The following is a 21,601-nucleotide window of genomic DNA, read 5'->3' as shown; positions in this document are numbered from 1 at the left end:
GTGTGTGATAACAGATTTGGCATGTCCATTGATTTCAGTGGCCATGCATGATTTGGAATAAATAAGACAGAACGTGCGTTGCATTCATTTTTAGTGATAATCATCAACAAGGCCCAAGTGTCTGCTTTCTGTGTTATAAACCTGAAAAAACATCATCCATCAATAGGCTTTTCTTTCTTTCTTTTTGAAGAAATATATTATTATTGATTCTGTGAGTAGAACTCACTTGCAATCCATCTTTTACCAGCAAGGTCACTGCTACAAAGAGGTCGGTGAGGGCAGTAGCTTGAAATGTATTAGATTCCATCAAACGTGCTTTTCTAACATCCCCATGGTGTCAACGCCCACTTGGAACTTTGTCCTAAATAGAATCTCAAAGCCGTATCCTTTTATAGAGTGTCCACCGTTGTTGGCAGCCCCATCAGGCATGTAAGGGGTGGAGAAGGCACCTGGGACCATCCAGATAAAGAGACCTAATAGGCCAGCACGAGTCACTTCTAGCTGGAGCCTCATCACCACTTGACAGCATCTCGCCATGGCTCCAAAGAAGAAGGACGAGCCCGCACCTGCGGCTGCTGCTCCCAAACCGCCACCAGAACCCGAGCGCCCTAAGACCCCCGTGTTCAACTCCTCATCTATCACGGTAAAACAAACAAACAAACAAACAAACTAAAAACACTCTCATCTGTAATTCAAAAGGGATTAAAAATGGAATGTGAACGCTGGGTGATTTCATCAAGATTAAAATGCCCAACAATTAAATGAATTTAGGACTGTTACGATGAAGGATTGCGCTATGTTGTACATTATTGACAACATATTATGCATTAAAAAAACTAATAAGGCTTTCAATATCAAGACATCGGGGTGTCTTTATCAGAATTAGAGTCAGAGAAATGTGTATAAAATAAAGTAGGAGCAACGTGGAAAAGCCAAGTAAATTTGGAAGGAGAAACAGTGACATCTAGCGAAGAACACACGGTAGTGCAGGTTTATTAATATTGACATTGGCAGCCATATTACTTTGTATTATTAAATGGTGTAGTCTGGCATAAATCCACACGATCTCTTAGAATATCCAGCCAGCCACACAATATTTATATGAAACGTGTGTGTAAAAAAATCAAAACCTCATGTTTGGCTCAATGACAATACATATTTGTATTTTCTTTAAATCCCTTATGATGCTGCCAGAGCGCTGTCTCCGATTTAAGACATATTAAAATGAGACCTTGCGACTGATGTATTTTTAATTTGCGATTATTTACATTTATTGACAGATAAAAGAATAAACGTGACGTTTTATAAAATAGTATTATCCCTCTGATAAATCCGACCCCAATAGAAAAAAATAGAACATGCCAGTTTTGCTAATGCCTTTTGACAGGTTGATTTGTATTAGTAGCACTCATGAGCTCCTGGTTTTCGTGTGACCACCCCCAACCTTGCGGCGTTGACACACTGCATGTCCTAAAATTAAATAGACGGTCGCTGATAGAGGCGCCAAGGTCAGCGACAATACACGGCGATGACAACTGGGCTGCAACTCGATCTGATAACCGCGCTGCTATTGTTATTTTGTTTCTTTCAACCTTTTTAATCTGATACGTGGCCTTTTTTTGTCTCGCCAGCTGGAATTCACCCCCGAGCAAATCGAAGGTATGCTTTTAAGGCCTTCATCGTGCACGCTATTTTGTTGAAGGGCGAAGGGTCTATCTCGTGACTAACGTGTGGAAAAACATTGAGACGACAGCTGATCATCAGTCCTCTCCTGCTAAGTGATGCAATTCAACACTCTCCTGGTATGGCTCAATTCGAGTGCCTCGTGGTCAGCTGTGAGTGAGTGTGCAAAGAGAAGGCAAAAGAGCAAGGAGGGAGGACATTATAAAAACAAAAAAAAACATGTCTCACTTGATAGCCTGCGTGTGGGCCGGGGCTTGTGCTAGCAAGGCTGCTTTAGAGCGCCTCATTGTCACAGGTCGCAATGACCCAGCGGGATATATTTGACGCTATTAAAAGTGGCTGCTTTTTAAATTTATTTTGCTCTAACAGACTTCAAAGACGCATTCCAACTGTTCGATAGGACTCCCAACAGCGAGATGAAGATCACCTACGACCAGTGTGGTGATCTGATCCGAGCTTTGGGACAGAATCCCACCAACGCGGAGATTATGTATGTCCTCGGGAAGCCCAAAGCTGAAGGTGTGTCAAGTTCGCTTCTTTACACTTTAGCGAGAATTTTTCTGGGGTCCCTCATGAACCAGGAAGTAAAATATAAAACATTGCTGGGGTGTGAATGAGCGAATGAGTGTTTGAGTGTTAGCATGGACCTAACCAAACATCATCTGCTGCAGAAATGCAGTCCAAGATGCTGGACTTTGAGCAGTTCCTGCCAATCCACCAACACATCTGCAAGGCCAAAGACCGGGGCACATTTGAGGACTTTGTGGAGGGTTTGCGGGTGTTTGACAAAGAGGGCAACGGCACCGTCATGGGTGCTGAGTTGAGACACGTGCTGGCTACGCTAGGTAAATATCATTCAAGTTAAGTCACCCTCCCCTCAATTGCGCATCCACGGTCCCACTAGAACTATAATATTATAGCGCCTGCTTATTGTGGGTGTAATTCCACTATCGGCCACTAGATGTTAATAGAACTGGATTTGTTAACTGTAAACAGAGGGATCGGTACACTCTCTTCCTCAAGATATTAAACGTGTTTATTTTAAAAGTGTATTTAAAGACTTTGAAAAAAAAACTGGTAGTCCGATCCAATGATGTCATGATAAATTGAGAATTTGACGATCTTTTAGGTGAGAAGATGCGTGAGGATGAGGTGGAGCAGCTGATGCAGAACCAAGAGGATGCCAACGGATGCATCAATTATGAGGCTTTTGTCAAATACCTCATGGCCTCTTGAACGAAACATGATTTTGGAGTCCCCTGTGGGCTGCCTTATTGTGCATTATTATGACAACAGATTGTACTGGTTTTCCTTCCTCATTTCACTGGAACTAGAACATCTTAAGAGTGCATATCAGTCTCTGTAGTACCAGATAATTGCCCTGTTCATAAAAGAAAGCAAGAAAGAGAAGAAATACAGAACATTTAAAAAAAAAAAAGGTTTGAATGTGTATTTGTTTCTGAAATGAGGCCTAATTGATTATATATTGTGCGTAGCCTTATATTAAACAAAACACCTAGGAAAAAAGATTAGTTATTTACAAAACTATATTTTAATTATAAATTCATATTAAAATATTTGTATTTTGAAATGGCTAGACAGAGGAAAGTCTGGTCTTCTCTGCTTAAGTTGCCGCCCTGATAAGCGGAAGAGAATGACATGAGATATTGGTATTTCAAGGTCTACAGTTACTTTATGTTTACAAATAAAACCATGTCATTTAATTTTAAAAATAATTTCAAATAATGTTTTTTTTTTTTAATTCTATTCAAATTATTCACAAATATATTTGAAAATAATTTTTTGTATCACAAAAATACTTTAAATTACTATTTCAAATGTACTAAATGGCATCATTATAACAATAATTTAAACATTCTAACAATACCTTATATTACGATTTTTTTTAGCCTACTAGCATAAAAGCACTGACGTAACCTGACACCGGAAATAGAACAGGAATGGCGGGGTCTTGTCGCTAGCTTTGGCTAACTCAGTGGTTCTTAGCCTGGGTTCGATCGAACCCTAGGGGTTTGGTGAGTCGGTCTCGGGGGTTCGGCAGAGCCTCCATTGCGGAGGTCCAAACACACTTGAATGTCGTGTAAATTCGTGATAACGCATATCTGAACTGGTCTCGCAAAAGCAGCAGAAGAAGTCACACTGATTTGCAGGTATGTAATTTGAGTTCATGCTTCACGCTTCATTGCTAGATTATTATGCCCAATAAAACAACAATAATTAGTTTATTTATCGTTATTTTTTGACCACTTTACCAACAACAAGACACTCAACTAAAACACTTGACTCAGAATTCGGCATACGACCTGTTTTTGTTTCTAAATATCTGCATGTATATTTTTATTATGTCTATTGCGAGCGCTAGATGAATGAAATAATTAATTAATAAATTAAATCATGTTAATTATAAACTACAGTAATCCCTCGTTTATCGCGGATAATTGGTTTTAAAAACCACCCGCAGTAAGGTGGCGGACCATAAATAGATTCCACAGATGTTCACTATGTTGTAAATACTGTATAAAATGGCAACATGAACAAAGTATTTTTACATTTTATTTTAAAGTAGTTTACGGACATATTGGTATTTAATTTTGGAATATTCTAATACTAAAAATGTCTAGCAGGGAAGTCGTTTTATTTATGAAGTACTGTAGTAGTAACTCTCTTCAGCCACACGAGGGTGGTGTTGTTTAATTTTATTCTCCACAGCAGTTTCAAAATGAAGCAAGTAATTATTTCTACAAAATAATCATAACTATCTATATAAATAACCACTTAAGTAATGTTTTGAATTCTTCAGGAAATACAAGAACCATATATTTTCATGCATGTTGCCATTAAATGGATGCAAACATGCGCACACGACCTCTGTCCTTTTGCGTTGGAGCTAATTGCTCGCGACGCCTATGGAGGACACAAAGACGCCATGGGCACAATTAAGTGTACTGTACTGTTATGTTACTGCGACTGGACACTGCCATTGCGTCAGGTCTCTCCTACTGTCGTTCAAGCATGGGAAGCAGGATTTGACACAACAAACCATTATTATTGTGTCCAGTTAATTGTTTGAGGAAGGGGTTGCAGCAAGGAGTGTGTGGGCTCATGGGGGGCGTTAATGCGAGGATGTGTAGTGAGTTTTATGCTCCATTTAACCAGGAAATGGTATTACGTGAGCACTTTTTCCATAGAAGTTAATGACAGGCTAAATGGACCAATATATTTAATTCTAGAAGCTTTTAAATGGATGTGCTAAAGTTCTAGTCTACTAAAACAGGTACAATGCTAATAGTTGGTATGCTAACATCTAGCGAGAGAGCAACCCAAGCAGGTAGGTAACAGAGAAACCAGAGCACAAAGGTATGCCAAGTTTATCTTTTAATTGAAATACTCCTCTTTTTTGATTGACAAGGATGTCATTTAGACACAGACGCACACGTTTTTTTTTTTTTTTTGTAAGGCAAAACAGGTGGGATAGCAAACTGCTTTCCATCAAATCCGCGCGTCAAATATACACGTTATATACAGTATATATCAAATGTGATAAACAAGGTTATCACCAGAATATACTAATTTGTCTTTCTTGACTTTGTAGATGCTTTTCATAAGACGGTCTTGACGTAACATGTTGGAGTCCTCTTTGGCAGGTTTGGAACAAATGATTTTGTTCTTTCTTTCAACAAAAATACAATTACATGTGGACATTTTTGTACCATTAAGTGATAATACATCTGTGTACACACATATGACACAATGACACACACACATTTATATAGAATTGGTACCCTGACTTTTGAGTGACCGGACTTATGAGGGTATTTTTTTAGATAAGATTTACAAGTGTTTTGAGATAGAGACGGTGATCGAGGAACAATGGAACTCCTAAATCAAGGCACGACTTTATATTAAATGTATCATCTGGACAACATCTACGACGGTTCCCATACAGCAAGTGTACATACAGCGCAATGCCCTGGGTGATGTATTAAACTTGTACAAAATACTAATTTGATCAAATGTACACTTTACAAATCCATATTAAGAGTTATGAATATACAGTGAAAGAAACATAAGCATCGAACCACTTTCCATGATAAATGTCTTTCATTTACAGTTCAAAACAGCACAAAATAAAAAGATCATGTAAACAAGATGAGAAGTTTGACACGTTTGTCTTTGTCAAACCTTAAATGTGGCTAGCGCCGCATATAAATATTGTCAAAAATAGCATGAGCACAGTTGGCTAACTATAGCACAATTCTGCTAATTTCACATATGTACCTCTGAAAATGTTGTCTACTTTTTATTGGTTGGCCTATTTATGCGTTGTTTATTATGTTTAGAGATGCATTTTTATTTATCCATGCATATCGATACAGTAAATAATGGCACGTTTCATAGTTGTATATCTTTGAGTAAGTTATTTTGCCATTAAAAGCCCTTCCAGTCTAGTTTGTTTTATTTTATGATGTTATTAGTGTAAAAAAAAAAAAAAAGAGATATTAGCATCAAAATGCCGTTCTGCTTGACGTTTCTTTTTAAGATTTTGTTTTGGGTGGAACAAACCGCTGTTCTTTCTTTTGGGAGGGCTTATATTGTCACAGAACTCGATATTCTGTAAGTATTGAATGCTCCAAAATGGCTGGCAATACAAGGAACAATGACCACAACCACCAATGACCCGCTTCACGCCAGCCAAGACGGCGCTGAAACCCTGGTCCGCCGTCCCGGTTCTTGATAAAATGCCCGTTGGACAGCCGTTTGCCGTTAGAGCCGATGACCTCACCAGTGCGGTTGCTGGTCCCTACCACGCATGTTAACCAGTGTGTGTGTTTTCACAGAGCGGTGGTCTGCTTAATGCTGTGGAAGCTGACCCGCGTTGGGGACGTGGGGATGGACATGGCTCGAGCAACTCGCACCCGCAGGGCGTGATTGTCTTGCCACCGGTGCCAGCGTTTCCTCACCGCCGAGCGAACCTGCGGCAACAAAAAAAGCTTGTCGACTTAACTGCCATCAAGCACGACACAGGTAAGATCAAAACCTTCTCAGGTTAGTATGGAATATGAAATTGTGATTTGTTCGGGACCAAACCAATTTCGGAATTTATTTTTGTGCATTTTCCTCACAGTCAATTTAAAATAACGTTTTTTTTATAAAATAACTAAAGGTTGGATATCAAAATAAGCTCAATCCTATTAAACAATGTCTTGATGAAATAATGGATGTTAATCAATTATTGGTTGCAGCCCTAGTATTTTCTCATTAACACTAAAAATGTCATCATACTAGCACATTAGCATTTTTGCTCATTAGCACGCAACAATGGCAGCCAATGTTTGAATAGAGACTCAGGAGCTGATCGTTCATCTCCGCACGCCGACTGTCGGGTAGTATTTGATTAACGTCGGCAAGCTCGCAAATGCACTCAGAGACGAGACCCAATTAGAGTTTGATTGCATTAAACAACCTCATGAAAATGCATCGAGCTACGTCAGCCGCGATTGTGTCTTTCTTAATGAAAGTTACGTCACACGCGATTGAGTTAAACCTGCCTCGGATAAACAAAGAAATCCTGCAGGGATTTTCCATTTGACCAAATTTTTGCAAATGAATAAATGAACTCACCTCCCCATTAAGGAAGCAGTAGAAGACGGACACAAAGAAGCCCTGCGGAAAAACATATCAGCGCCATACGGTGTAATCACGCCGCAATTAGATCACGCTAACTAATGACACATTATTGCTCGCCACACGATGAAAGACATTTGGCAAATGGTGTGAATCCCAACGTGACACTTAGCTTTCAATAACTCCACGGTTTAGGCCATTGTTTGTGTCTGTACTTATATCTTACTAAGTTGGGTCAAAGAACCTCCTAGAAGAGTTCTTTGAGTCTTCCTCAAAGAGTACATGATTTGATTTGAAAAAATAGCCCTAGGTGAGCAATCATGACCACATGGGCAACTTATTTGTGACAGTTGAGAGCGCAGAAAAGCATCAGGATATCGTCCTCCCTCGCATTATCCTCCCCCGCCGCAAAATCCTCGCACGCACACACACGCCCGGAGGAAAAAAAAGTTTTGACGAGACCCAGTCGGCGTGAGTCACGCGGAGAACTCGGCCCCCTGAGGCGCCCGGCTTACCTGGAAGGACTGCAGGAAGGAATTGAAATAGACGAAGACGATCTGCGAGATGTCGTCCCCGCCCGGGTTGACAAAGAAGAGCATGTAGGTGATGCCCAGAAGCGGAAGCAACACCAGCGTGGCCTTCACTGCCTTTCTGCAGAGGGATCAGCAAGGCCAAAAGGAAAAAAAAAATCTAAAATTGATGTCACGAATAAAATAAATTGTTGGGTCATGTAGTACCTAACGTGAAATGCTGAGTCATCCCTTCCGACATTCGTGTGTGTGTTTGTACGGGTGAAGGAGAAGAACTGCTTAGCAAATTGTGGTCAACAGCCAATCAGTGATTTTACAATAAGGCACTCAGACAGATTGACACATGATCACATTAACGCAGCCAGCGAAAACAAAGATGCGAGATGAAGTGTGATCTTTTCCTCTCTAAAAATAGTCCGCTGCTAACGTGTCTTTAAATGAAAATATTGCGCTTCCAGATGGCGGGCGAGTCTCCCCTGTGAAACGGACGGGCCTAATGAAGCACGGTTAATATGAAGAATGCTTCCCGGAGCTACTCACAACACGAGATCTGATCGAAATAAACGCGCTGTCTCTTTCAAGCATTAAAAGCGTTCACAGAAATTAATAGTCTTTCGAGTAAAAAGGGGGGGGGGGGAGACATCTTGAAATAACGTTATTAAAGTCAGTGAAATATTTTTTGAATGGAATCCCATCGACTGCGGAAACGCATCATTCTGAAAGCCGCGATTATGAGATATTTCTAAAGCTAGCAAAGCCTTTCAATCTTGGCATGAAAAGAAGCCAAAGAAAAAGCCCGCTCACCTGTACTGGATGGTTTCCGAGGTGGTCGACGCCCTCAGTTTAGTCATCAGTATTCTGACTATATTGAAGAGGAAAACAAAGTTTATCTAGAAAAGAAAGACAAAAAAATCAAGTATTTTTTTCAAGCAAAACTGAGAAATGATCATTCGAGACTTTGCTCTGCCCTCATTGAAAGGCATCGGCAAATTGGTGCCGAGTGCTAATTTTCTTCCAACTTTCCGAATAATCAAACACAATAAATGCGCAGTACAGAGTCCTGGAGTGATGCTGACCAGTAGCACGAGAATGACAGGCCCTTGGTAAATGTAGTCAATGTATTTGCCTGGGTCCTTCCCAAACCAGCACCTGTAGAGGCAAGCAGTACATTTGAATGTTGTCAAGAGTTAGCTTTTTTAATTAGCTGTTACGAAATCCATGCAAAATCGTGTTGTTTTTTTCCCATTTCCCGGTCAAGTTAAAAAACGACTGCTATCAGGCAAATTAAATAATTCATGCACCTACTTTTCATTTTCATAATACAGCTTCCCGATGCTCCAGGCTATGATTATTGGACATGGGATACCTGAAAGGGATGGCAAATTTCAAGTGACTAAAAATTCACCATTTCCAAAAGTCAAATGACCTACTCTACAAAATGTATTAACATGTTCCCGTTAGAAATGAAATATGCCCACGTGCTCGTGGGTATAAAGTCAGACGTACAAAAAAAATCATCTTTCCAAAACGAAGCAGACGGAGATTCTTCCAAATGACACTCCCAATTTAAAGTAATGGATGTGCTTGGCTCCTATGACTACCGAGTCATTTCCGTTTCAAGAGTTCTCTCCGTCAACTGAACCTAAATGCGGGATCCTTTTCCCTCGAACTCGTCCGTTTGGATCTCGAAGAACAATCTCATCAATTTGCCTGCCAGCGCTGATGAGCTCGCATCTGTCTCATCTGTTGTTTAACTCGAGCACCGCCACATTTGCCGGACCTCGAGGCGCTTCCCCCCCCCCCCCTCCTCCTCTCCCAATTATAATGACATCACAATAATCACAATGACCGTGACATAAAGACGAAGAATGTCAGGGACACCTCCAACAAGGTTTACTTTTCGTATGCCCGCCGGTGAAATGCGCCGAGACAGACTCCCAAATAATAATGCGACTCGAGTGCAAACGGCCAGTGGAACAGCAAAAGGTCATGATATTTTATTTTTAGTTTTTGAGTATGGTAAAATGACAACTTACACCAGCCGATGCAGAGGAAGACCCACTTGCGTAGCTTATCGGTGGAGTAGGTCATCACGATGGCTGTGTGCAGGTAGCAGCCCTCCACAAACATCCAGAAGAAGTTGGTGACCACAAAGTAGTTGTAGACGGTGGTCATCAGACGACACCACGGCTGGCGCACGTGAATGACACAAGCGTCAGCAATCAGCCAAGCGGACGCAGAGTGAGCGACGCCCACCTCGTTACTCTCGTGGATGTTGTGGTCGATGAACTGCAGCAGGAACCACATGATGTTCCTCAAGATGAAGGTGGTAATTAAGTTCCAGTGGATGATGTTGCGCAAACATCGTATGCTCCTACGAAGAAGAGACATTGGATGGGTTACGTCGCATGGCCGGTCTGGGAACGCTTTGGGATTGCTGGGGAGAGAGAAGTTGGTTTTTCGACCAGATAAGCAGAAGAAAATGGATGGATGAAATTTTATTTTAAGGAAACCTGATGAAAGTATTTTGAGCCCACGTCGAAGCACAAACGCGAGCGGTTGCCATCTTTTGAAATCCCCACCGAGTATTGATTATTTGCTGCCTTTATCGGCTGCCAGCTGCTCGCCGCTAACAGTGCAGCTGAGGCCCACAATGTCCGAGCAGGTGTAGTTGTGCGTTTCGAGCAGGACATGCAAAGAATCACAAAGGCTCTGCTGAAGAGGAGGAGGAGGAGAAAGGAAACATTCATCTACAGCACACATGCATGAAGCACGGAGCTGCCGCAATCAGCGACCTTATAACAAGGAAGGAAGGGAGAGAATAGAAGAGGAACAATCCAGAACATCTGCTGCTCTGAGATGGCACGCATGGAGATGTTTGTGAACTATTTCTGTACTCGCCTTAAGCACAAGAAGAGGATGAAGGCCACTAATAGCGCCCCCACAGAGATGCAGTGGCCCAGGTAGTTGATGATCAGCGCTATCTTGTAATGTACAGGATACATTCTCTGAAACACAACATTGGAAACACCCCCACACATTTACATCCAAACAATATAACCTTTTCTTTCATATATGTATATAAAAAAAACAAAAACAACTTCTGGCCACATTTCAACAGTACAGCGCCACAACCGGCTAGTGGCCATTTTGGCTAGCGAAATGCCGTTGGCAGGATGTCAGACATGCTCGCACGTTTGAAAGAGCATCACGCGGACATAAAAAGCACAAAAATTGAACTAAAATAGAATAACATGAGGTTGAATAAACCTACAAGCAAAGGGAAAGCGTGTGTTTGAATCACACTCTGGCTAGCCGACAACTTGGCTAGCAATATGCTGTTGGCGGGATGTCAAACTTGCTAGCATCATGTAGCATCATTGAGATGTCGAGAGCACTTCTCATGCCAGTGCGCCAACTGAGGTTGGGTTTAGTTATTTTGCAATGTTTTCAGAAAACAAGGGAGTCTTTTGCCAAATCTAGACAACTGAGCATATGAAAAAAAAAAGAGTAGTTTTTAGGATTTACATCAGTGTTGTTTTTTTAACTGATATTGTGACAGTAAATTAAAAAGACTTTTAATTCTGATATTAATCCAACAATATCCATGTCACTCACTACTCCTTTTTTTCCTTTCTGCCACGCTCCTGAAAATGTGTCACTCGCCTCATCACCCAAGATTGTTATCCTAGCGCTTTTAGTACAAGGAGGGAAAATAAACGCCATTGACACACTTCAAATGTCTAAATTTGTCCGAGGAAAAATGGAGCAAGAGCCAGAAATACACCAGCGATCGTGCCGCATATCGCGGCTGGCCTTGCGCTCGTCATGCATTCGGAGACGGTTGGGAAAACAAAAGATCTCGAGTGTGTAATTGCGCGACACTAAAGACAAATGCATTTCCTTTAGGTGGCGTTTTAAAAATAGAACCAAAATAAGCATTTACCTTCTCCCACAAAATGGGCATGCAATTTGAATAATTGCTCCTTAGCGCCCATGTGCCGTTCTCCATGCATTCTCTGTATGCGCTCCCTGAAAAGAGACAACAATGCAATTATCGCAAACAAACGAGGTTCCAAGACGCGCACTTCATCGAAATGGTATTTGCAATCAGCCGCCCTGAGTCACTAAAGTGAGTCATTACTTCTCACATGCCATTTGGACAAACAAAAGTGTCCCGAAAGCTCAACGCCAAGGTCAAAGTTTATCACAAAAAATCTGGAGTACGTTAAACTTGTCAGCTTGTTGAACGAGAATAGGCCAGTCAAGCCAAAGCAATAAATGACAGCAATGTTTTTATCGCGTAATAATATACTCTGTTTAAACCGTAATTGTTGCAATCTTCTGCTTGAGCCTCCGTGATTTCTTGAGACAACACGCAATAAGATGTACTTTCGAAGCGGTCATTCATTGGAGAATTTACGGCAACTAGTTTGCCGTTTTTACGTTGTTGTTTTTACTCCGAGGATGAGGTGATTTATCGTTCCCCTCAATCTTCTTTTCATCACAGGCTCGTTGTTAAACGACTAAAGATTTTTTTTGTCGGCGACTCTTGATGGAAGTCAACGTCAATAAGTCGTTGACGGGTATTTTCTTCGCAGCCTACAGTGCGGAGGTCCCGACGCTTTTTAGTTCAACCGATCGGGCTTCATGTAAAGAAATGCAAAAAAACAAATGAAAATTACTACACAGAAATCGGGAATTTCGAATTTGCAGCATCAATGTGCTGTAACCAAAAGGTCTTAAGACCCCGCCCCAACCAGATGCAATTCAACTGCACATTCAAGCTGCCACTTGACAAAACAAAAAGTCATCCTTGAAGTCGTCGAGAGCTAATTTTAGAGTCGGGTTTTGCTTCCCCCGACTTGTCTGCTTCTGCGGGCGACGATGGCACCGCATTTGTGTGAGCAAGCAAAGATGGTGTTGAAACACAAGTACGGGGTGGGAGGGTGCGAGCTCTTCCACTGACGCACGGCTAATTCCCCGACACTCGTGCAAGAGAAATGCATTTCCAACCATCTGCACACCACGCATGAAAAACAGTAACGCCAGCTATTTTATTCATTTGGCATGAATTTGCTCCAGGCATTCGGAATGTAGCTAGCTAGTAGCACCGCCCCTCCACCATTCGAGTTTTCAGTCTTGAAGCTGCTATCCCAATTTGAACTTCAAATCAAAATAAGAAATAGAACCAATCAGAAAGTTTCTCACTTTCGGGCTCCTCCATGTGGTGTTGGCGTGTGGTTTGTGATAGTGTTCAGAATGTGACTTCTCACCAGCTATTTGACACCCAACCGCCTTCTCAATTGACAGTCGCAGGAGGTGCGTGTGACTCAGTGAATGCTGTCACGCCGACTAAACCAAAAAGCAAATATGCGTGTGAGCAAACAAAAAAAAGTATTTGCAGAAGTGCACATAATCGGAGCTTCGCAACTGACGTGGAAATTTGTTGACATTGTTAACCAGACGCATAGCGCCACATTACGAGCCAGCCCAAACAGGACCCCCCCCCCCCACACACACACACACACCCCAAGCGTGTATCCAAATCCCAGGTAGCCAGCCGTATGATGAAAAGGCTTTTGCCACATTAAAGTTGCATACTTAAAAGGGCTCACAGGCCGAAATCTAATTTAACACGCCGGGCACAGAGTGAACTAGGCCACAGTGCTGGCTTGAGTTTGATAAAGTGATTCGCTTAGGCAGCAGGGGAACTGGAGCAAGGCCAGAGTGTTACACGTGTCAGAGACCAGGTGAACAGACACACACACAAATCATCATATCACCATCACTCATTCATTTGTAATTTATTTTAGCCAACAAATCATTTTTCTCTCATTTGTAGTTTATGGATTGTTTTTAATGAATTTATTAGCTGTAGTCTGTACTATTTTAAAGAGGCCGATATTAATTAGAATATGAGATATTACTGGCAGCTGTAAATTATGGCATAATTCAAAGTAAGATATTAGAATGTTAGTTAGCAAGACTGCAGAGAAGAGGCGTACAAGGCGAGACCGATCGGCTCCATCTATGATATGAGATTCAAAATTGGTGGAATATTAACATCGCGAGTATATAGCTTTGAGGGATTTTCATCAGGACACGCCCACAAATTTATTAATTTTTTTAGCCTTAGAATCCAAAAGGGCCTTTCCATAATTTGGTGTTTATAAAGCCTAAAATGAAAGATGGCCTTGATTGCAAACGGCGTCTCATCCATATTTTTTTTTTTCCACCCAGTAATTAAGACTGGCCATCACATTATGAATACTAAAATGTTCCTCGAGCTGTACGGTGGCACTTCAGAGAAGCTCTTAGTCTTACGTTGAAGCTAAAATCACTTAACAGTCAGAACAGAAATGTGTGACAAAAAAATGCCTCGCTTGCCACAGAATACATTTGAAATAGAAACTTACCCTTTTTAAAGTACAGACTGCTTCGGAGTCAATTCTTCACTCTTTTGAAATAGGCCGAGAAGTCACGTTTAATTTCTCACCCACGGGTGCTTTTGCATTTGTTACCAAATAACACTTTCTAGAGATATCTGCGGAAGGAAGGGCCAAGGAATACAACAACTCAACTGGATCTTCGTTCTTTCCCTTTGAGCCACAGGACATTTTGCTCGCATTTTCTTTAATTTTCCGCTGAATTAATCATGAATCTTAATGAAGAGATAAACAGGAGGTGAGTGTCTACGAAGGCGGGCAATTTGGTGCCTATCCAAATTATGGTTGCTCAGCCTTGACAGATGTCCACACTCCACTAAGTAGGACTTGTTATTATGGCGAGTAAATTCACTCTTCTTACAGGTGCTTTATATGTTAATTGTATGCATTTACTAATGAAAGTGCGTCAAGGAGGTCCTCGGTTAACATACAAATATTTACTGTAATTGAGTTTAGTTAGCACTGCGTCAGTCGGTAACAAACGACTTGAGGTTGCATCATCGCCGCGGGAAGGGTTTGTTGTAAAGTGAGGACGCCCTGCAGTTAAAAAAAAACTCCCTCTGAGCCATGTCAGGCGCTATTACCGTCCTATTCTTGAAGGCTTGGACTTCTTTCCTCTTGCATTTGAGTCTGTTAGGGCTATGTTGGGTGTCACATGGTTGTCAGTTGCAAGCTAAAGGGAAGCTTATCGTTAAGATTGTCGGTTTTGAACGTGCATTTTACGTGCGCATATTGCTGTCGGTGTAGTGAGAGCGACTCGTATGACAAGTCAAACCGACCAAAAAGAGGAGAAGACCCATTCAAGTCACACACGGAGGCACCATCGGGGGTCGAGCGGCTAATTGTACATCGGCAAGTGGAGATCATCATTTAAATGGACTCCTAGATTTTAAGAGAATTAGGGGCGTCGCTTCCATTGGATGGTAAAGCTATGCCCCCCCCCACAACGGCGCAAACACCCACAGTTTATAAATCGGTGAAATCTGGTTTAAAAGAAATGTCTGTCCCATCTCTGAGGACAGTTAAATTGCCACCCTATGCACAATGTCCAATCAAGGCATGGGGTCCCGTGTCAAATCAGCACTTTTTTTGTTATAGTCAGTGCTCTCGTGGTCAGTTTTCCTAACATATAATCAGTCGACAGAATGAGTACAATTGTCTGGATCTATTTTAAAGTTCAAGAGACGGAAGCAAAACTGCCCTCCCGACTTGATGTTTTTCAGCAGAGCGCAATGAAAAGTTCCCTTCACTTTCGCTCAAATGAATTGTCCATGTCAAAAGCCTCGAACAGCGCTGCTTGAAACCAATGTCTTCCAAAATCTATTTCCCCTCACACGCAATCAAGGGTGAGCCTTTCACGCTTCAGCCCATGCAGCAAATCAGTCGAGCTTTTTGCAGAAAGGCGACACACGCAGAGCAACGTTGTGGAAATCCTTCCGCTCGTGCCAGGGATTAGCTAGCTGCTTCGGATGCGAGCCCAAATTCAAGAGGCAGTGACAAAAGGTCGTCCGCATCCTAATTGGATGCCGGCTGCAATTTTGACCAGGTTAGCGGGGATAATGAAAAAAACAATGAGAAGGAAAGGAATGGTTCACAAAGTTGTATCGACATCGCCGAAACCTCAAAAGTCCTGAAAATACATTTCCTCTTCTTCATCTATCAGTCCGTTGTCTACGTTAGCTTGTCACTAAGTAGCTAGCAGCTATTTATCTGCCATCCGTGAGGATTAGCGGTTTAGACAAATGGATTCATATTTTATACTAAAAAGACGTAGTATGTATGTGTTGTGTTTGAAGATTTTGAGATACAATTAAGTGAATCGGTGTACACGGACCGATAAGCAAACCCCATTTGCCTTTGTCGTTCGATTAAAGTCAGAAAAAGCCCAATAACTGGATATTTGATATCTTTTAAGATTAGGATGAGGGTTAGTGTGGAGTGTTTTACATAATTATTCCTTCCTGATCTGCTTAGAAAACGCTTTTGAGTGACAGTCTTAAGCTTTGAAGGCATTCAATTGTTACAATGGCAAATCCTTGGTTGTTTCATTTTGTTCTTGTGACATGAAAGGGAAGTGACCTGAAGGTAATTTAGGACTAGTGTAATGCCTTTCACACATCAGTTAACAAAAGAAAAATGACAAGGAGAAAAGTTTAACTGTGATTACCCAAAGAGTATAAAATTAGGAGGTTAAAAAAGGTTGCGAAACACTATTAGAGTGAACAATTTGGCTTTTTTTAATAGACCCATTAAAAGTAGTAATCTCACATCTTGAGCTCACTTACATTTAGAAATGTAGTTAAAATAAAATAAAAAGTCCTTACAACTCAGATAAGTCTGAAATGATTAACTGTATGTTAGGAAATCTTGCCCGCATTCGGAAAATTTAACCGCGGGACGAATTTAAGAGTCAGAAGTCAGTCGCCCGGAAGTGCACGCGAAGAAGCAGAGGACAGGAAGGAAAGCGCATCCGACCATTGTCACTCCACGAGATTCAGATTAAGTTTTTTTTTTGCCAAGCAACATTTCAAACATGGCCACCGTTCTGTCCCCATCAGTGCATTTTATTGAGCAATGTTATCGTTGGTTTCACAGGATTGTGTATGACAAGTGTGTTAATGGTCACCGGAAGAGAGAGGCCGATGACTCATCCGCTGCTCTTTAACTCTCCGCCTTCTCTTCATGGCCTCTTGTCGCACGAGGGAATTTCGCTCCTGTACGGCGTATACATGCCGGCCGAGCATTTGCCATCAGTCGCTTTTTACCGCAATCAGTTGGTGAGAGACATGCGCCACAGTTAAGAGACCCTGAGGGGGGCAATAATCCAAACAGGGGTAGTAATGAGAGCATACTGTACGAGCAACACGCTTACACATACCATCATTTTATGTCAATGTCAGACGTACTTCAGCTTATCAAAAAATAAGATTTGTTTATATATTTTACAATGTAACGTCACATTTGTATCTCCGTCTTTAACATACATTTGAGTGGGAGCTTATTAATTACATTTAGTGACTATCAGTGCAATGATCACGGGTTTTGACCTGTTTTAAATTACAAGCCTCCGATTTCAGTCATTTATTGTGCCCCTTAAAATGTTGGTGAAAATTAGAATTGCGGTGTTCGACTTGACTTTTTCCCCACATTCCCTCGTGGAGATCGCTACTCATTTCCCAACGCCAGATGTAGAAAAGTGCCGGGGCGCTTCTTCAAAGAATTGTATGAAAAATGGAATACAAGTGGAACGGGCTTACCTGCAGGCAAAAAGCTCCGCAGAGAAGCTTTTAAGCCAAGAAGGCAGCTGTGACAGCTTTAAGTGGAAATAAAATAAAACACAGAAACATCACCTCCAGTCAAAAGAAAAACAGTTTTGCTTCAATATCAGGATGTATTTTTTGTTTTGCACTTTTATTTATATATTTAAATGATCACGCGGTGGATTTTTTTTATTTTTATTTGGTAGGGTGGAACACTATCAGGGTGAAGCCCTGAATTTGATACAAGGAGATTGGTGTCTGCTGCAGCTGATTAAATCTCATGGGGAACTTGCTGTGCAACGGTAGGTGAAATGTTTGCAATACACACTAAGCAAGCCCACTGACCCATTCGCATAGACTGCGGGGGAATGACTTCACTCAAAAGAAGCAGCCACCGAACTAAAAGCTTTTGTGTATTGAAATGTGGCAAATTGATCTAATAGTAAATGTCAGCGTACATGCGTTTGTATGGATTGTCAGCTTTTCAAGAAAATGCAGGTTCGCTCCGACGTTTCCATCAAAAGCTCGTCCTTTTGCTCGTATCCGTGCAATGTTTTTGAAAGTCATGTCTTTCCAAACGGTTTCCTAAAAGATGACACTTGATTGAACAAAAAACTATATATTTTTTTAAAATATATTTTTCAATCTTCTATTCTAGTAAGTTGAGCAGTGTGACCAGGTCCTTGCTTGCATTTCTCCACAATAGTTCATTTGATGGAGTTTCACTTGACATTATTAGATAAAATCCCCCAAAATATCACATCAAATTAAGGCAAAAAGACCCCAAGTGAAAACTAAGCCTTAACTCAAAGCCCATTCTCACCTTATTGATACCCCAACCCTGCCACCTAACGTCGATTCAGCTCATTTTTTATTGTGAGCCACAAAAAAGGGTGACTCAAGTTCACACACTGTCGTCTCTCTGCTTCACTTTCATAATAAGCCACGAGATTCTTATCGCTCATTCCAGACGTAGTGTAAAGCGAAAAGCCGCGGCCCTGCACACACTGATATGACTCCGACATTATCAATCCCGATAAGGGAATCAATAGCCGTCCCGACTCTTGGCGACGCGTAGAGGTCCTCGGCACCACAATGAAACGAGGAGTGCGCCGCTATGTTGGCGACCATCCGGGGAAGCCATTGTAATTCAGACAATAATTAGCTCAGCCGCCGAGCCGGGAAAAAAAGCGGTTGACCGAGATACGGCTCGACTTTGCAAAGCTGACGAACGGCACATTGTTTCGCCCGAGGCCTGACAGACAAGATCACACGGTGGCAAAAAAAAATGTTTTCAAACATCTAAAAACGTCCCAACCTTGCCCGTTTTACGCCGACTTAACCAACTATAAATACACAAAGAAGGACACGGACCGTTTTAAAAAATGCATAAACCTCTTACAGCACTCTGCACGCACATTAATATTCATACAGGCTGCAAAACATGGACGGGAATTTCCATCCCCTTACCTGAGAGGCCATGTTCAATCTGTCAGTGCTTTCATTTTTGTCTGGTCAAAAACATCCATACTGACAATATGAAATGTTAAGTTTGTTACATATTTCCTATGACAAATGTGAGCTCTGGGGCGAGTCACAACTCCGTGATTGGCAATTAGGAAGCAACCCGAAGGCGTCACACAAATATAGGAAAAATATTTTTCTTTTGAAATGTTTTTATAATGCATTTCTTCTGGTAATCAATCACTGCATTGAAAAATTAATTTGCAACCGTATTGGCTTATCGTGCTGATTTCCTTGGTGGGTTTTTGAATTTTCAAGAATAGCAAATATAAACCAGAATGGAAACGCTACAAATATGGAAAAAGGGGAGAAATGCAAATAGCTGCTGTAGTGTCAGAGAAGCAAGGGAGGGAGGTTTTAGGTGCTCATTTGTCATCGACTCGGCCTCCTCTGCAAACCCCCAGTACCTTCGGAAGCTTCTTGTTTGGAAGCTTCTTGTCTAATCACGTCATGGATGTCTCAAGATGACTAGAGAGCTCGCATTTGTGGCTTGTTGTGACACGTGAATGCTTCAAACATACTAACGTCACAACATACAGTCGCGGGTATGACCTGCCTGCACCTGTTAAACCTTTTTATATAAAAAAAAAAAAAAAAAACGTGTGCGTACGAGCAAACACGTCAAGCTTCTACGCTTTCACGCTGCGGCAGCTCCAGCATGGAAATCCCCGCGAGGGCTCATGTTGCCGCCATTGTTTACACGCGCCTCCTGAAATGATACTCATTTAAAGAGAAGCTTTGCATAGTAAATTCACAGCCAATTAAAATGGCCTTGCGGATAGGAGAGGAGCCATTTATATTGATGGCGTTAAAGTTTGTTTTGAGGGCAGACAAAACAGTGTTGCCCAAAATGATTAGCACTCACGCCTCCCGTTGAAGGCGACGACATCAACGAACGCATGTTGTCGAGGAGACTCGTAATTTTCTGATGTTGATGGCTTCACAAGCGAGATGTACAATCAATGCTGTATGTCAAACAAAATTGAATATTTAACTGCACCTTTCAAACGTTGATTGCAGAGGTATCACGGAGAAACACACCCACGGGTGAAATGAAACAATAAAGCAGGCAGATGGATGGGTGTTTGCTGCATGGCTGATTAATGGCTGCATGGGGAAATGAAGCTTCTTGAACTAGTTTCACTCCTCATATCTTTCAAGTCAGGGGAAGCGTACAAAAGAAATTCCAAGACATGAAACACACCAGGAAACAATCGAGTGGACGAAATTTAGCACAACGGTGAAAATGACCAGGCACTGGTTGGCCTTTAGAAATGGATGAAAAATGATTTTTATTTTTGTGATCATTGTGTTTTGTGGGTTTGGTTTTGTTTGTTTTGTTGATTTCTTTCATCCAGGACACCTTAATTCCCCCTGACACAAGAGTCAAAACTCAAGCTTGTAAGAAAGAGTTGCCATCTCGCTTTAAGTGCCGTGGCTTGTAGCATCACACAGACCTCCGTGTGGAGCATCTATTTCAGTGACAGGAGGTAAGCTAACAATTGCCACCCCCTCCCTGTCATATACGCTTGCATCAAACAACAGCGTGGGAAGCATGCAGAGCCTCAAACTAAATTCTGGAAGTTTTTCCCTCGAGTGTTAAAACCACTTACTGTTAGTGTTGTACTTGACTCCGTTAATGTACTCAGGGCAGGGTCTCTCCACAATCCTCCCGGTGCTGCTCCGTGGCCAGCAGGTGCCAATCTCATCAATAGTGGCGTTACAGTAGAAACCTGGGAGGGATTTAAAAAAAAAAAAAAAAAGAAAGCTTCCATTTGAGTTGCCAATTCCTCCTCCCCCCGTCAAGAGTGTAGCGGGGAGAAAAGTGCTCCCTCTTACCATCAGTGCCCAAGAGTGAAAGTGAAGCATTTTCCCACAAAGTGTCTTGAAACGCGTCCAGCAAAGTGCAATTTAAGTCCAGCAGCTCCCCGAATATGATCTGGTAGAGGGTTGCATCCATGGTTCCAGTGCATGTGGATGGTGGGGCGCGCGCGCACCGAGCGCAGGCGGACGAGCGAGCGAGTGAGCGATCGGCGGCAGCGGTTCGCTCCCCTGACGATCGAAGCGGAGGACGCGCGCTCCTATTTGGCTGTCATCGCGGTGGCCAATCAGAAGCGCTCCCCATCGCAGACAACGTCATAAACGTCTTCTACAGGTGAACGCGTCAATGAAGCACAACGTCATTGAGGAGAACAGGCACAAATGATTTGTTTGCATGGTTACCGTAAACGCATGTCCTTAATTATTTTACTGTATTATATAAACGACTCGATTTGTTGGGTTAAGCCTTTAATTATATTACCCTAAATGGAATTGCTATTTAGCACCGAATACTCTCCCGATGCGTGATGACGTCATGGTGCGGGGGTTAACTCTGGGTCATTATTCACGGTACGCCCCAATTAAGAGTTTGTAATTACCTTGTAGTACTAAAAGCTCTATTATAGCTTTGCAAAGTGTAACATTGCATGATCGCGGGTTTACATTGTTTAACTATATATTGTTATTT

At 41.9% G+C, this 21,601-nt stretch overlaps 2 protein-coding genes across 4 annotated transcripts; one reads left to right on the top strand and one right to left on the bottom strand.

The window, feature by feature from the left end:
• Nucleotides 1–447: 447 nt before the first annotated feature.
• Nucleotides 448–3,120, top strand: myl13 (myosin, light chain 13). Its single transcript, XM_061294782.1, has 5 exons — nucleotides 448–643; nucleotides 1,632–1,659; nucleotides 2,053–2,202; nucleotides 2,355–2,528; nucleotides 2,813–3,120. The coding sequence occupies exons 1-5, from the start codon at nucleotides 536–538 to the stop codon at nucleotides 2,917–2,919; spliced, it is 567 nt and encodes a 188-aa protein (XP_061150766.1). The 5' UTR covers nucleotides 448–535; the 3' UTR covers nucleotides 2,920–3,120.
• A 1,955-nt stretch (nucleotides 3,121–5,075) lies between these two features.
• Nucleotides 5,076–21,139, bottom strand: LOC133166165 (corticotropin-releasing factor receptor 2). Of its 3 annotated transcripts, XM_061296210.1 has the most exons (12): nucleotides 20,932–21,139; nucleotides 20,706–20,825; nucleotides 11,806–11,891; nucleotides 10,761–10,867; nucleotides 10,116–10,233; nucleotides 9,896–10,049; nucleotides 9,165–9,225; nucleotides 8,936–9,008; nucleotides 8,664–8,749; nucleotides 7,845–7,980; nucleotides 7,327–7,368; nucleotides 5,076–6,677 (listed from the first exon to the last, which is right to left on the bottom strand). In XM_061296210.1, exons 1-12 carry the CDS (start codon nucleotides 21,050–21,052, stop codon nucleotides 6,537–6,539), a joined length of 1,245 nt encoding a protein of 414 aa, XP_061152194.1. In that variant the 5' UTR covers nucleotides 21,053–21,139; the 3' UTR covers nucleotides 5,076–6,536. The 3 variants fall into 3 exon arrangements, with proteins under 3 accessions (XP_061152194.1, XP_061152193.1, XP_061152195.1); XM_061296209.1 differs by having other exon boundaries at nucleotides 6,552–7,368; XM_061296211.1 differs by lacking the exons at nucleotides 20,706–20,825; nucleotides 20,932–21,139 and adding an exon at nucleotides 13,071–13,164 and having other exon boundaries at nucleotides 6,552–7,368.
• Nucleotides 21,140–21,601: the final 462 nt, after the last annotated feature.

The sequence above is a fragment of the Syngnathus typhle genome, linkage group LG13, assembly GCF_033458585.1.
Source record: "Syngnathus typhle isolate RoL2023-S1 ecotype Sweden linkage group LG13, RoL_Styp_1.0, whole genome shotgun sequence".
Lineage (NCBI taxonomy): Eukaryota > Metazoa > Chordata > Actinopteri > Syngnathiformes > Syngnathidae > Syngnathus > Syngnathus typhle.
The sequence above is the reverse complement of the archived record's forward strand: the minus strand, read 5'-3'. Positions and strand labels throughout refer to the sequence as shown.